The following is a 15,309-nucleotide window of genomic DNA, read 5'->3' as shown; positions in this document are numbered from 1 at the left end:
AGTTTGCTGATTAAACTCGCTCGACTACCTCTAATTCCAAAACGCTCCACACGCCTTTCACTCAGCTGCCAGCGCACTGACTGATTAACCGGCCCACATCCATGCTCTACCAGTGACATCACGGCTACACGGTGATTTGCATACAGCAACAGTTGCTGCAGCCACGTAAACAAACAGCATAGTAACCACAACAAAAAAGTATGAACAACATAGCTCGGAGTGTCACACCTCCTTTAGATCCCTCTGTAGTTTCTGGTTGGTCTCCTCTGATCGGGCCAGCTCCCTCCTGGCAGACGTCAGCTGCTCCTCGATCTCGCCAACCTGACAGGAAATGAAGGATACAAGGCTAAACGGGCACACATCGTTTTCTGTCTGTTAGCATTCCAGATTTGCGATATTTTGCTTGTTTTGCTAAGAGCATTTGACCTTAGGAACTCCTGAACCGAATACCTGTCTGCACATGAGGGCCAGTCGCTCTTTCAGTTGTCCCAGCTCTGACCTCTGTCTCTCTATCTCGCCCTCTCTCTGCCTGTCAATTTCGCCGTCGTCCAGGATGGAGGACGGTCCGTTGGGAAGCCTCTGAAAGAAAAGATTTACTGTATTTAATATAAAAAGGATAAATTATGATTATTAAGAATAAAACTTCCAGAGTTTATGGGTTTTCCGGGGATTTTGCTGTCGTGTTTTTTTCCTTTAAAGCAAAAATTTCCGCTCCAGGAAGCAAAATTTAAGAACTTAAATTTGAACTCTGCAACATTTAATTGTAGTGGAGCAAAAAGTTGTATCTGCAGAAATGTAAGATAAAAATTATAATACAATATGTTTCATTTCTATATGTTAAAGTAACATTATTGTAACATCTGAAACCTAATCTTCCACTCAGAGGACTATCTTGTGACACAGTGGTTTAAAAATGTGTGAAATGCTCTATTTTTTTAAATTCTATTAAATCGCCCATGTTTAAAAAAATGTATATATATTGTCGGTCTGCTCTGGTTATTGAATGAGAGGTGCATGTAAATGTGCAGGTTTTACAATGTGTTCATCTTTCAAAGTGGGAGCAGGGATTTTACACAGTTTTTCTCTTTCGTTAAGCTTTTGTACATAAAAAAAGAAACAACAGTTAGTATTTTGAGTAAGTTTTCCTCGTTAACACTGTGAAATGCACAGTTTTTAAGCAATTAAGAAATCCTGTTGCAGATAGAGGGTGGGTTATATGAGAACTCATCCAATTGTGACCGTTTCACAATATTTGATAATCAGTACACTTCAACACAATACACACATCATATTGTGATATCTATGTAACCAAGGAACATAACATGTTAATAAAAACATCTCAAGCCACCATCAATTTAATGAATTAGCTCACTGATTTGACATGCAGAGATGGATGGGATTCAAACTCAGGACCTTCTTGCCTTGAGGCATCGGTGCTAACCACCAGTGCATAACTTCCTCCTTGAAGAATGACTGAAATGCTGCTTAACGGGAATAAACTGACACTGATGGCTGTAAGCTATATGACAGTTCTACTGATCTAAGAATAAACTGTATACAGTTACTGCAATAACTGCAGCAGCTTCTGGCAATCAGTGGCACCTGATCAACGCTCCAGCTGCAGAGTGAGGAAAGATTTATGCAGCCTTAAACAGCAGCCGCTTTTATTTCTTGTACCCCCACTTTAAGATCTACGTATGCAGTCTGAGGAAAAATAGCAAAAGATAGCAAAACATGATTAAACGCTTTATTGTTAATGTTAAAAAGTTACTTGTATAACAATGAGTGTTTCTCTGATATTAAACTACAAGTGTTGAAGTCAGAGCTTTGCTTTGCAGACCCACGTGCACACTATAGACCACTCCTGCTCGTGTTTGTGCTGCGCCTCGGAAAGTAAGGAAGCCACAACAGTCAAACAGCCTCGTTGCTGTGAACAGAATGTTAGAGACAATGAAAATTCTCAGCTGTCTTTGTTTCTGCTCTTTTGTGCTTCTTTCTCTTTGTGGTGAACTCCACTGTCACTCCCTTTCTTGTGTTAGTTAACATTCCTATAATCCTTCACACTGTGTACTCAAAGACCATGCGAACAGACACAATGCGGGTCTATGAGCCTAGCTACAGATGGTCAGCACGGGAAACCTTCTATACGCTAACAACACAGCGGTTTGTAATGTCAGCCATGTTTTTTCAGCTTTGCTCTGCTGCATGCAGAGAGTATATATGTGTTGCTGTGACAATATCACAGGTCAGTATGAACACAACTCTAAAACCAACCTGTTTTCTGTCCTCTACAATAAACTAACTGTGCTTTATGATCTGTATGTACAGTTATTGCCTATGAAATGCGCTCGATTACCTCTTTGCCGTTGTCTAGTCCTTGCTGGCGTCGTTTGATTTGCTCCCTTAAAGAGAGAACCTAAAAACAAGGCAAAGAGAATCATCAAAGAGGCCCCATCTGTAATTATCTTCTATTTCTAATCTAAAAAGAAAACTAAGTGGGAGGGAAACAGGGACTCACCTCTTGGGAGGAAGACTGTAGCTCCTCCTCCAGGACCGACACGCGCTCCAGAGCTACCCGTAGCCTTTCGCGCACTTTCTCATCCAGAGCTTTGTGATGCTCGAACAAGGACTTGAGGGCCTTTAGGACCTCCACCTCACTAGAGACCCCGGCCGGAGACTGGGCCTGCCTCTTCACCACGGTCATCCTCAGGCTGCGCTCATGGCGGGACACCAGGCACTCCAGATGTTCGAGCAGCAGCTGGAAACACATGTGGTTCACATGCAGTAAAAGCTCACCACAGTGCGCCTCTGATATGTCTCAGAGGATTACGTTTTCTCGTGTGAAGTCTTTCAGAAAAAGGCGAGGTTGCATGCCAGAATCAGAGGAGAGCATAACGTAAAACAGACATGGAAGTGTACTGACTCGTGTGTTGTTCCTCTCTGCCTTCAGCTCCGCGATCTCCTCCTCTCTCTCCAGCAGCTGTTCCCGGCAGAGGTTCAGCTCTTTGGTCAGCACTGCAAACTCCTGCAAGGTCACAAGAGGGTGCTATTATTGACTGAACAGTGCTGCTGCTGCATGAGGTCATGAGTGCAGGTTAGACATACTGATCACACACACACACACACTGCTTTACCTCTCATTCATCCAAGAATGATTACAGAAAGGTCAAGCAGGTGGGACGTACGGGTGGAAGTTCAAATTCAGTCAGGAAATGTGTGACAGCTGATTTACATTGAAGCTGCAAGGTTTTCTTTTATTCTAAAGATGCTTTGCAAATAAGACATGAATCTGCTTCTGCTTCTCCATCAGACACCAAAAAATGTAGTGAGGAGAAAATGTAACTCCACGTTAATGAGGCTGGATAAGTCTTCTAGCTTTAGCCAATTATATATATCTATATATATATCTATCTATCTCTCTCTCTCTCTCTCTCTCTCTCTCTCTATATATATATATATATATATATATATATATATATATATATATATATATGTACAAATTTTAAACTATACTTATAGTTTAAATTTACAGAATTTACTGAACAAACTCATTTTGTTACATTTTGGAGTCCCTTTATTTGCTTTAATTTTGACCCCAATCTATATGCAATCAAAACTGCCTTCATCAAAAACATATACAGGAATAAATAAATGATTTAATTAATAAATAAATCATGAAATGCAGCAAAACAATATGAAAATTGATGATAGTCACAAATTCATTTAGAAAGTGTGATGTAAATGGATCATTTTTGTTTTCATTAGTTTGTTTTTATTGCCATCAAGCTACCTGTACATTTTAGGATAGTTTTTAAAGTCCTTTTATTTGTTTTGAAATCTCTTAAAACTTGTTCTAAAAGATATATATTTTAGACTCAATTTGTTTTAACATGTTTTATTTTATCTTATTTATTTAGTAATAATTTTATTTTACTTTGCTTATGCTATTTGTATATGCACAGCACTTTGTGAACCCTGGTTTTATGTTAAAGTGCTTTATATATGAAGCTGGTATGGTATGGTACATTTGTTTTATTTCAGTTATTTTCACATTAATTTCTGTATTCCTGATTGTATATTTGGTGTATATATTTGACAGCATACCTCATATTAATGGAAAAATGTTTTTCTAGTTACTTTCAGAAAACCACTCATCAGTGAGGCTTATTTTAAAAATGCTTCAGTTTGCTCAGGTGCATAAATATCAGACAGAGTCCAGATTTTCCTGATTGATGCATCATATGAAGTAATGCACCAATCCCACTTAGTGCCTACTGTACACGCCTGTGGGGGGCTCTGTTATAATCTAGGGTTGCTTAGTCAGGTCTCTATGCAAGGCAGGGATAGCTCAGTAGGTAGCGTGGTCACCCCATGATTGGAAGGTTGAGGGTTCAAATCCACTGAATGGCTACCCTGCAATATCCCTGAGCAAGGGGCTGTCCCTACACACTGCTCCCTGGGCACCTGATTTGCAGCTGCCCACTGCTTCACTGAGTGAAAGGGTGAAATGCAGAGAGAGTAATTTCCCCTCGGCGCTCAATAAAGTATGCATTATTATTTAGCAAAGTTATCTGGCCAAAAAACTGAGGTCAGCTGACTACGTGAATATAGCAATCGAGCAGGTTATTCCATCAATTCTCTTCCCTGATGGCACAGAGATATTCCAAGATAACAATGGCAGGATTTATCAGACTCAGACTGTGAAAGAGAGGTTCTGGAAGCGTCAGGCATCATGTTCGCACATGGATTGGCCTTAAACCCACTGAGAATCTTTGGGATACGCTGGAGAAGATTTTCCACAGCAGTCCGACTCATCCAGCATCAATACAAGACCTTGGTGAAAAATTAATGCAACTCTGGGCAGAAATAAATGCTCCGATGTTTAAAAGCATATTGAAAGAACGCTATGGTCAATGCATGCTATCATCAAAGCTTTTTTCATGACTTCTTGGCACAGAAGGTGTAGACCAAAAATTCTCCTTTGATTGATTTTTTTTATTGTCTGCTGACTCAGTATTGGCTGAGAGCATGTGAAACCACCAAATAACTTGCCAGACTTTGGATTAACTAGATTGGAACGATCTCAGCATGGGGTTACCTCCTCTAACTTTGGCCAGTTTTCCAAATTAATAATAATTAAAAAACAAACATGAAAGCTAAAAAAAAGACTCCATGCTGTGAAGTTTAGTGCCATTTTTTTCCAAGGAAAAATTGAAGCTAACCAGTCTTCAAAGTGGCATCTGTGGCTCATAACCAAGCAGTCACAATATTCTGAATCATCAAAGTGTATGTTTAGGACAAAAGGCACCTTTTACATCAGCAAACCAGCATATATGTGTCCATTACTCCCTCCCATGTTATCTTTGGGCCAGTAGAAAAACTGATATGATCGTGACATGTCATGTCAATCTGTGAGGAAAACGCTCGCTTGTCTTGGGCTTATCTGCCACGTGTGGAGAGGCCACGTCATCAGCCAACACTCAGGTCAAACCCACTAAACAGATTTACTCATTATAAGTCGATACCAGGTAAGCTCACAGACATGATGCCAAGTACGTTCATATTTTAACTAAATGTGCTTCAGACTTTCACACTTAAACCTCAGAAGAGGAGGGAAGGTTGTAAGTTGGTATGTTTATGCTGCATTTAATTTCTAATGGTGCCTTTCAGTGGATTTTACCCTCTTATGATAAGTATAAATGTCAACAAAGTGGAGGCAAAACAAGCAAATAATTTCAATGACCGCAAATTTTTTCCGACCAAACTCCTTTATTTCATCGTTACAGGAGTATGTTACCTTCTCCAGCTTTGGCCGTCTATCCCAGAGAAAGCGAAACGCGCAGCAGTAAAAGCCAACAGGAGGCTTTTACGGCCAATCTTTTCCGTTAACCTACAGTGCAATTAAACACAGCAAACCGTTTGACAGATCTTGATTTCATTAACAAGCTCAAAGCTCATTGGCCTCAAAGAATTCCAGCACATTAAATCAACGCATACTTGCACAGAAAAGCGGCTACACTGCGGCCGAAAAAGGAAACGACTCACTTACAGTACGGTCTTTGCCATGTCTACCGCAGCGCTCATGGAGTCCAGACCTTGATATAAAATCTAACCACTGGGTTTATTGCAGGCGTTGCACCTGAAATTGGTTTAATTGCACAATAAGCATGGACCGCTATCTCCCATCATTAAAACCTGGAGGTTAAACAAGCATGAGAGTAAATTAGGCCAGCCCAGTCTTTCTTTTTCCAACTGACAGCGGTCCAACTGAAATGTTGTGATTTTGTGTAATTTACTCCAATTATGTATATTTTGTGAGGTCAGCCACATAATAGTTACAATCAAAATCTATGGCAACAAATCAACAGAGAGGGTGACATTCTCAGCTCGCTCAAGCCGACTTCAGCTCTCAGCAGCTGAGGTTGTGTTTTTGCTTCTGCAATCTCACACCCGCGACCATGCACACAATGTGTACCATAAGCGCCCGCCCATGCTCTGATTGTCCTCTCGTGTGTGACCGTGGCGTGATGCACACATGATGCAGAGCACATGACCATCCCTGAGCACGTGTGCACCAAAGCATGTGTGTTTTGGAAAGAAAATGCTTATGCAAACGGGCCAGTAAAGCGTACTGATGCATGCGCGCTGGCTGCTGTTATCTTTGCTCCGTGCTAAGAGTGATCAGTTTACCCACACGGCAGCAAATAGGAGCCTTACCTCACACTCTCTATCAGCCAAAAACGCATTTATAAAGTACAGCGTGTACAGTCTGTAACAAGCCTCTGAGCTGATGTGCTCACTGGGCTGAAATAGAGGAGGATCAGAGGAACAAGTAAAAGAAAGAGGCTTATTTGAAAAGATGGAAGAGGAAGGACGAGGGAGGAAATTACTGTGTACAGATGGCACGTTCTGGGCCCAAAGGATTTTATAATTTTGGGATTAATTGGTGTAAAGGATGGTGTGAAACAGACCCCATAACAAGACACTTTGCATAACTTCGGTGAGGTAGATGATGGAAATCTCTTAGCGTCATGACTGACATGATGTTTTTACCACTAAATCCCACCTTCATCCATGTCAATCTTCCCCCGTCATGATACACACCATCTAAAACACACTCCAGACCTCATTAGCATGCAGCAATATGCAAATGGACTTGATTTGTTAGTCTCTGTGAGTTTCATATCACCAGGTTTTTTTTCTCTTCCTCTCTCTTTCCAAGCCGTGCTGTCGCTCACTCCATCCCTCTCTCCTGTTTTTCCTCTCCTGGCAACGTCTACACACACACACAGATAAACTCGGTGAACTCATCTACAGTAGAATGTGCCACAGTCGTCCATGTGTTCCTCTATCTGTGTGCTTCTGCAGATGTGTGCACCATATTGATCTCCTCTCACTGAGGGAACACGGCCCTTTAATGTCCACTCATTCTCTGGTAGAACGTGCAGCACCGCTACGTCTGTTATTCCATTTTTGATATTTCAGACATGGCAAGAGAGAGAGAAATAGGTACTAACAATGAGGGAGACAACACTGCAGCCCGAGGCATCCAACAATGACTCCTGCCTGAAAATAGAGACGGAGCTCTTCTATGTTGAGTGGAATTACAACATGATTAGCTCTCGGGCATGGGATGTGGGATAATAATGGCTTCTGAGCTACAGGGGCAAATGAAACACTGCGCCATCATCCCCGGGCTTCAGGTAGGACCAGTCTGTGCCACAGACATATTAGCATCACATTTGAAAAGCTCAGAAGGTCGTTTAAGACTTTGTGCTGTTTTTGAGGTATTTTTAAGATCCTTAAAGACTTAATTTACTCATATAGCAACCAAAATTTAACCTAATCTAAACAGAAGTGAGATGGAAAAACATCTCTCCATCTAAGATAGATGTAGCCTCAGTGTCTGAAAAGTGGTGCTCAAGCGCCTTAAATGCTTTCTTCCTAATGGCCAGCAGAGGGCAACATCACTGGCTGCAAAAAGAGCCGGAGTGTATGAAAGCCTAAGGGAAAATGACTCCACTTCTCACTTGATTAATGCCCTCAGTAATGACTTTGTGGTGAGTTTAAAGTCACAATTATAAGATTAAAGTCTTAGAGTCCAATGTAATGTCTGTTTTGTTTTTCCTGAAGGTCCATTCAAAGTAAAAAAAGATGATAAAGCAGTGTATGTGTTAGGATGTGGCAGCGAGCCCTTAATTGCTCTGTCAGTTACACCTGTTGTTCCTGACGTCCGGGTGTAAGAAAATATTGTTTAGTATTACAGTAGTATTTATTTATTTACCTGTTTTTATTAAAATTTGAATTGTTGATATTTAAGTTTTAGGTACTTTACTCGACTATTTCTAATTTGGTACTTGATTACTATCCAGAAATTTTTTTTTATAGTCTATAAGATTGTGATGATGCATAGAAAATAGAGTCTCACACTGAAAACATTACAGTCTGATTTCAGCATTAAGTCCGTTATGACTGTTGAATAAACATGTGTCTACTTTAATAATCAACTTATGACTTACTTTGAATGTTATCAGTATATATTATTAAAAATATCCTATTATGTCAAATTAACCATCACAAATTCAATACTATTCAGTTTTCTATCATGGGAGATTAAGAAAACATATGTTTGAATTTGTAACTAGACTTTTTTACTCTATCAGCGATTTTTCATAAAAAGAAATCCTCAGATTTTCTGCTGATTCATTTTCAGCCTGAGAAGTGTTTGTTTTTTTCAGCTGATTCACATACACCCAAACCGATCTTTATCCACGTTGCTGTAGTTTAAACGCCCCCAAAGGAGCCCAACTCAGCACCACCTGGACCATCTCCCACATTGAAATCCTGCTTATAGGTTCACGTATCAATAATTCAACAAGGAACCATTTTCACTATGAGAACATCTGATGAAGGAAATGCTCTACTCATAATATTTACTTTTACAGCACTTCAAAAACAGCACTTCTACTTATAATTCCACCTACAGCTTTTCATCATGCCATTGATGTTTTATACATGTAAGTAGCTTTGTGACTTTTTCAGATCTCCTGTACTACGATGTTTACTAAGTATTTAAATGCATATTCACAATACATCAATATCTTGGGTGTATAAGGCATAAATGTCTCGTCTTTGTTTACTTAAGTGCTTATTATACATTTTTTTGTTACAACCTGTGTGCATTTAACTCTGGAGATACCTGTGATGTGTTTTTTAAAGAATATTCATCAATACAGTGTCAGTAATGCGTATATATAATATCATAAATATGTGTGTATTTGTTCTTTTTGTATGCATTCATATAGTTATGGTAGCAGACCCAGCTTTGTGCACTTGCCTTTTGAGCTTAATTACTTAGTAAAATAGGGCCCACAGCTGTTATAATTATAGATATAATTAAAGATGAATTTGACTGATTGGTATTATATCCTATTTAATATTTTCTATATATATTAAGATATTATTGTTAAGACTATAATATTATTATGATCGACTATTATGTGAATCATTATATCACCGTTAATAACTATTTGCCCAAAAAAGCCAAGTATTCCTGTTCTTTTGTAACAAACATCTAAATTAAAGCTGCGGTTTTCGTACTTTTTCTCAATAATAAACATTACAAAAAGAATTCAGGTTGAATTTTAGTGAAATGAAGCTCCGCAGACTCTCGGTTGGTTTAGAGTCCAATTATTTTCAGCTTAGTTTCGCTCCATATTTTCCCTGTTACATGCAGTGACTCTGATACCCAACAGTGGACCCTGCCCCACAGCTTGATCCCCACCACATTAAAGGAACACTTCACCTTCAATTCACAGCCATGTGTCAATCAGCACACTTGTAAATTATGTTATAATAATAAAGAACCACATAACGTTTTTTTCCCTGCTCTGATAAATCTACAAAATATGAAGTTCCCGTAAATAGACAACTGCAATTAATCCAGTCATTATCCTGCTAACTGTATCCTTTTCCTCCCCGTTGTACGGTGTATCCCTGTATGTTACTGCAGGATGGCCTTCAGTGTCCACAGCACTGTGAGCAACAAAAATGTGGGAGAGAATGATGTAAATATTGCATTTGTGGTGATGATGCATTGCATTTAGCTACCAAACCCACACTGTGAAACAACCAGGCTGCAGATTCTACTCACATTTTCACATGAACTGCTGTTTGCAGAGTAAAAACTATCATTTGGGACACGTGTACACTTCTGCCTGTGGCTTAGAGTGTGCACAGGGCCACGATTGGGCCTGTTGCACAGAATATTGTTACATTACATGACCCTCCTTCACTCACACCTTCAAGCTGACCTTGAGAAGCAGAAATGTGAACTACTTCACTTTAAGCCCTCTTATGTTCAGGGAGAAGACAGCTAAAGAAGAGAAATGAGACATATGTGTGTGTGTGTTAAGATAGTGATGTGTCTTTTTCAGCTTGGTATGTTTGGCTCCTGCCAATCCTCCTGAACCCCCTGACCCCTCGCCTCGCCCTCTGTACCTGTGGCAGCGCGATGGAAAGCTGCCTCTGGAGGGACTCCTTCTCGTGGCCGAGCTCTCGTAGGCGTAGATGCGCCGTCCCCAGACTGTCCTGCGTCTCCCTCAGGCTCTCCAGCAGCCTCTCCCTCTCCGTCAACATGTTCACCATCAGCGACTCCAGGTTTCCTGTGCTTCCTCCTTCATCGCCTCCGCCTCCACCGCCGCCGCCACCGCGCGGGTCCCGGCTGCCGTAGCCCCCAATGCTTCCCATTCCGCCACCCATCCCTCCTCCTCCGCCCCCTGCCGGGGAAGACGAGCCACCTCCACCTCCACCGCGCCCGTCCTCCGAGATGGTGGGCATCACCTCGCACATCATCTTGAGGCCTGGGTGTGAGAGGTGTTATCTGAGAAGATGACTAGGACACTTAGGCAGAGTGTCTGGTGAGCGGCCGGTCAGCCCTCGTCATGAAATGCACAACAGTTAGTTTGTTTATCTTTTTCTGGGGGGTGCGGGGGGGGGGGGGGGGGGGGTCTTTCCTCTCAAGCTGACTGGATGAGGCTCACAGGCGAGAAACAAGTGCTGGGGGAGGATGGACGTGGCAGCTTTGTGAATTTGTGAGTGAGGCTATACGGTGGCAGTCCCAGTTGTTGGAACAGAAGACAGTGTAGGGTGACAGCAGCTAAAGGGGGCTGGTGTATAAGGGGAGGAAAGGGGTGAGATGGGGTGTAGGGGTAAGAGGGAGAAGTGCAGGTTTGGTGGGCGACCTCTGACCCCCTGGCCCAGGCTTCACTGAGGTGCCAGGTGAACCTAGAAGAGGAGAAGGAAGAAGAGGATTAAGAAGAGAAAGTGAGAGGTCATTTTCAGGCACATATGCGATGGATGTGGTGCTGAGAGGAGCTGGAGGAGAATAAAATGATGAAGGCATCCAACGCGAGCCAGGTTGTGATCCGTCCTCAACACTCATATGGATCCATTTCACACACACACACACACACACACACACACACACACACACACACACACACACACACACACACACAATACAATAACGGGACACTTTTTTTTGAAACCACAAAAGCAGCAGTGCTGTCTCTTAACACTGACAGCAGCATCGCGATACTCTTGGAGTAATTCATCCATCTGGGTATGTCTCGGCTTTATGTATCCGCGCGTCCACAGCCATAATGGTAATAACGAATGCGCATGATGTACGGAAATGAGTCCACAAAACGCCGTCACGCAAATACGGAGCAAGCATCAGGAGAAAGACGCGGCGCTGTTTCTTACATTTATTTGGAGGGGGGGCAATAGGGTGTCATCATGAATTGTAATTGCGGGCTGTATCCAGGAGGAAATACGGCTCCCGAACCTGAAGGCTTATTAACAACAGAGTGGTCAGACAGGGAATTAATTACTGTTCCGGAAAAATAAATGATCCAAATATGTGGAAACCAGCGTATATTCATGCGCTTAAAGGCTGCACAGGATAGCCTCACACCGCTATCACGTCATGGTGGGAGGTGCCAATCATCCAGTAAATGATGGAGGCCTAATTAACGAGATTGAAGCCGGAGATATTACACATCAGTGGATTATTTCCCTTTTTTGCCACTAAGATGAACCTAAATGTCGCCAAAGCGTCGCGCCGCGCTTGGCTTTATTCCGACTGCAAGGCGTCAATTTCCTATCAACACCCCACTGCCCCGCACACACACGCCACCCTGCTCCCCCCCACCCACCCATAAAAACAGCTGGACCGTCTAACGCACGGCTACATCTGCGTGCCGCACATCACCGTGCCACCCCGATCAATCCGTGTGCCTTACCCTTTCCATGAGCGACAGAGAAAGGAAATAAACGCGCATCGTGGCCCGGTTCACTCCATCGGAGCAGCTGAGAGACGGAGGCTGCAGGTTATCCCCGTTACAGCCCGGTTACCAGCTTGCCCCATCCCCTCCCTCTCTCTGCTGTGGAAGAGACAGCACGGCTCAGCCGCTGCGTCAAAGCGCAGGTAGCGAACACGGGGGGTATCCGGTTAAGACTTTCAGAATAAAAGTGTGAAACTGGCAGTCCAGGGATGTGGTTCTTCTTTAAAATATTTATTTATGACATTGTAAGAGACGTGTACGTCTCTTAAGGGAAGAATGTGAGGGTGGTGCAGGACATACAGTGCATGAGAACAGCGAGACTGGTGCAAGCTAAACTGTGAGTGAGGAGTAACATAGTTTCAATGGAGGGGTGGCATACTGGTTGACAGATGAGGTCAGGCAGAAGTCTGCCTGGACTACTGTGTTTGCAGATTGCATTATGATTTGTAGTAAGAGTAGGGAGCAGATGGATGAGAGGTACACTCTGAAGAGAAGAGGAATCAGTCAGTAGAAGCAAGACAGAGTACAGGTCTGTGCATGGAAGGGAGACAGGTGTAACAGTGAAGCTGCAGGGAGTAGAGGCACTGAAGGTGGATGGTGGAAACCTGGGATCAACTAGGTAGGCGCGGTGGAGCGGATGGAGACGAGTGTCAGGGGTGATATGTGGCAGAAGGATAGCAGCAAGAGTGAAAGAGAAGGTGTACAAGATGTTAGTGAGAGCTGCTCGGATGTATGGTTTGGGGACGGTGGTACTGACAAAAAGACAGGAAGTGCAGCTGAAGATGTTCAGATGTTCAGAATGGACAGAAATAGAAATAACAGTGAGGAACAGCTCAGGTTGAGCGGTTTGGAGACAAAGTTGGAGAGACCAGGCTGAGAGGGTTTGGACCTGTGCAGAGGAGCACATGTGGATATACTGGAGAAAGGATGTTAAAAATGGAGCTACCAGGCAGGAGGAAAAGAGGAAGACCACAGAGAAGTTTCATGGATGTAGTGACTGAGGACATGCAGAGGGTTAGTGTGACACAGGAGGATGCTCGAGACAGGGTGAGGTGAAGGCAAATGATCTGCTGTGTTGACTCTTTAAGTAAACAGCCTAAAAAAAGAAAGAATTTAAATTATGAAAGAATTTAAATTATGAAAGAATTTAGCAGAAATTGTGCTTAGAAGCAAATTTCCAGGAGAAAAAGAAAGAATTTTCAAATCTTATTTCTTATTTCCATTTTAAAATCAGATTCAGTATAAATGCAGTTTTGAGGTCAGAGTTCAAGAGTTTAAAGATTTATCCATTAAACACGAGGAGACTAATTGTTTCCCACAAGCCAAAAGATGAGTATATAAATGGACAAGTACCATACCGTTTTATCCATGGTGCCCACTTTCCACATTTCATTACAGTGATTTTTTATTTAAAGTAATTCTAACCAAAACATAAAGGTCAAAGGACAAATCAGGAGATTGTAAACTAGGATAGAAAACAAATGTAATCTATATCTGCTGTATTTCTAGTTTATTTATTTTTTTAAAATATGTTTTTGGATTTACCCAATCTTTCTCTTTTAACTGAGATATATATTTGAGTGGAACTTCGTGCAAGTAAAGCTGTTAAACACGTGAAAACACTGAATTTTCAGGACAGAATGAGTAGCCTGATTCAGAAAAAAACATCAGAGAGGGACCGTGAACATATTTACCTTTTTTTGCCCCTCGGAAATAATAAATATGTTATTATAAAGTTGCTCTGTGGGGAAAAATGAGCCGTGACTGAACAAAATGAACGCTTCAAAGAGGTTTATATTAAAGACAAACTCGAGCTTTTCCGCCTCCCTTCCTGCTGTTTCTGTGAAGCTTGACGACCTCCAATCGTTTTCTCTCCTCGTGAAGACGCTGTCTCTTAAAGAAACACGCTCTTACCGGCTTTCACGTTTTTAAACCTCCCATCCTCACATCCCCACATTTCTTTCCAGCTGCCTCTCCTCGCCTTTTCTCCGTGCTTATCCGCAGAACAAAGGCAGACCAATCTGAGCTGTTATGTGGGTGAATACTTTCCAATTTATCCTCTTTGTGTAATAGATAAAACTTGCAGGCACAATGGTACAATTGCACCCTCTAGTGTCTGAAATGGAGAAATTCAGTACACTAGTAGCATAAGGTTTCAGGCTAAATGTCTGGAATTTAGGCAAACATCATCATATCTGTTTAACTGGAGGTTTTTAAAAGGTCGCAGTCAGCAATGAACAACTTCAAAATGAACAAAGTTGAACTTTTGCGAAGTCAGACATTAGAAAGGAATCTGGGGCTTATTGTGGGGGAACTTTTTTTCTTCTTCAGTCTAATTAAATAGAAAAAAAATGTATACATTTCTTCTTTTATGTGATTGGTCGGAAAATGTGAAGATGTATCTATGAAAATTTCTCAGTCACTTCACCAATAGGAGCTCTGGGGAGGCGGGTTTTAAGCCCCTGGGTATTGGGGTGGGGGGGTTGCCGGGGTGACGTAATGTCCTCTCCAGAGAGCCACCAGTGCTCTAAATTAAATAGTTTTGAGATGCGGAGGGGGTGGGGTGTTAGTGTGTGTGTGTGTGTGTGTGTGTGGGGGGGGGGGGGGGGGGGGGATAAAGAAATGATGGAAAATAATAGAAAAAATGAAAAGAAAGAAAAAGAAAAGCCAGAAGAAGTCTTTGTAATACTGAGAAGAAATGTTATGTGATCTACTTTCTTAAAGATTTTGGTGTTGGTACAATTTAATGGCCCAAGGTTGTATAGTATACCAGATAATACCTTTTACTAGACACACCTTGCTAGTTGTAGTTGGATATTATTGCCTTAATTCTACATGACACAAATCAAAACAGCTGCTGGAAACATTCCTCTGAGATTCTGGTCCATAGTGACATGATCACATCGCACAGTTGTTGATTTAATCCCAAGCTCTCATTCCACCACATGCCAGAGGTGCTCCA

At 41.9% G+C, this 15,309-nt stretch overlaps 1 protein-coding gene across 2 annotated transcripts in view; it reads right to left on the bottom strand.

Annotated features, from left to right (window-relative positions):
* Window positions 1–12,463, bottom strand: part of ppfia3 (PTPRF interacting protein alpha 3) — a 33,883-nt gene extending 21,420 nt beyond the window's left edge. The window contains exons 1-7 of one of the 2 annotated variants that reach the window (XM_076883420.1): window positions 12,306–12,463; window positions 10,501–11,286; window positions 2,924–3,025; window positions 2,519–2,758; window positions 2,357–2,416; window positions 451–579; window positions 229–321 (exon numbers count right to left, since the gene is read on the bottom strand). In XM_076883420.1, the coding sequence (XP_076739535.1) occupies window positions 229–321; window positions 451–579; window positions 2,357–2,416; window positions 2,519–2,758; window positions 2,924–3,025; window positions 10,501–10,854 (978 nt within the window). In that variant the 5' untranslated portion in view covers window positions 10,855–11,286; window positions 12,306–12,463. The remainder of the gene's footprint in view (window positions 1–228; window positions 322–450; window positions 580–2,356; window positions 2,417–2,518; window positions 2,759–2,923; window positions 3,026–10,500; window positions 11,287–12,305) is intronic. The other variant, XM_024799688.2, reaches the window with a different exon arrangement.
* Between the last annotated feature and the right edge of the window lie 2,846 nt (window positions 12,464–15,309).

The sequence above is a fragment of the Maylandia zebra genome, linkage group LG4 (genome assembly GCF_041146795.1).
Source record: "Maylandia zebra isolate NMK-2024a linkage group LG4, Mzebra_GT3a, whole genome shotgun sequence".
NCBI lineage: Eukaryota > Metazoa > Chordata > Actinopteri > Cichliformes > Cichlidae > Maylandia > Maylandia zebra.
The sequence above is the reverse complement of the archived record's forward strand: the minus strand, read 5'-3'. Positions and strand labels throughout refer to the sequence as shown.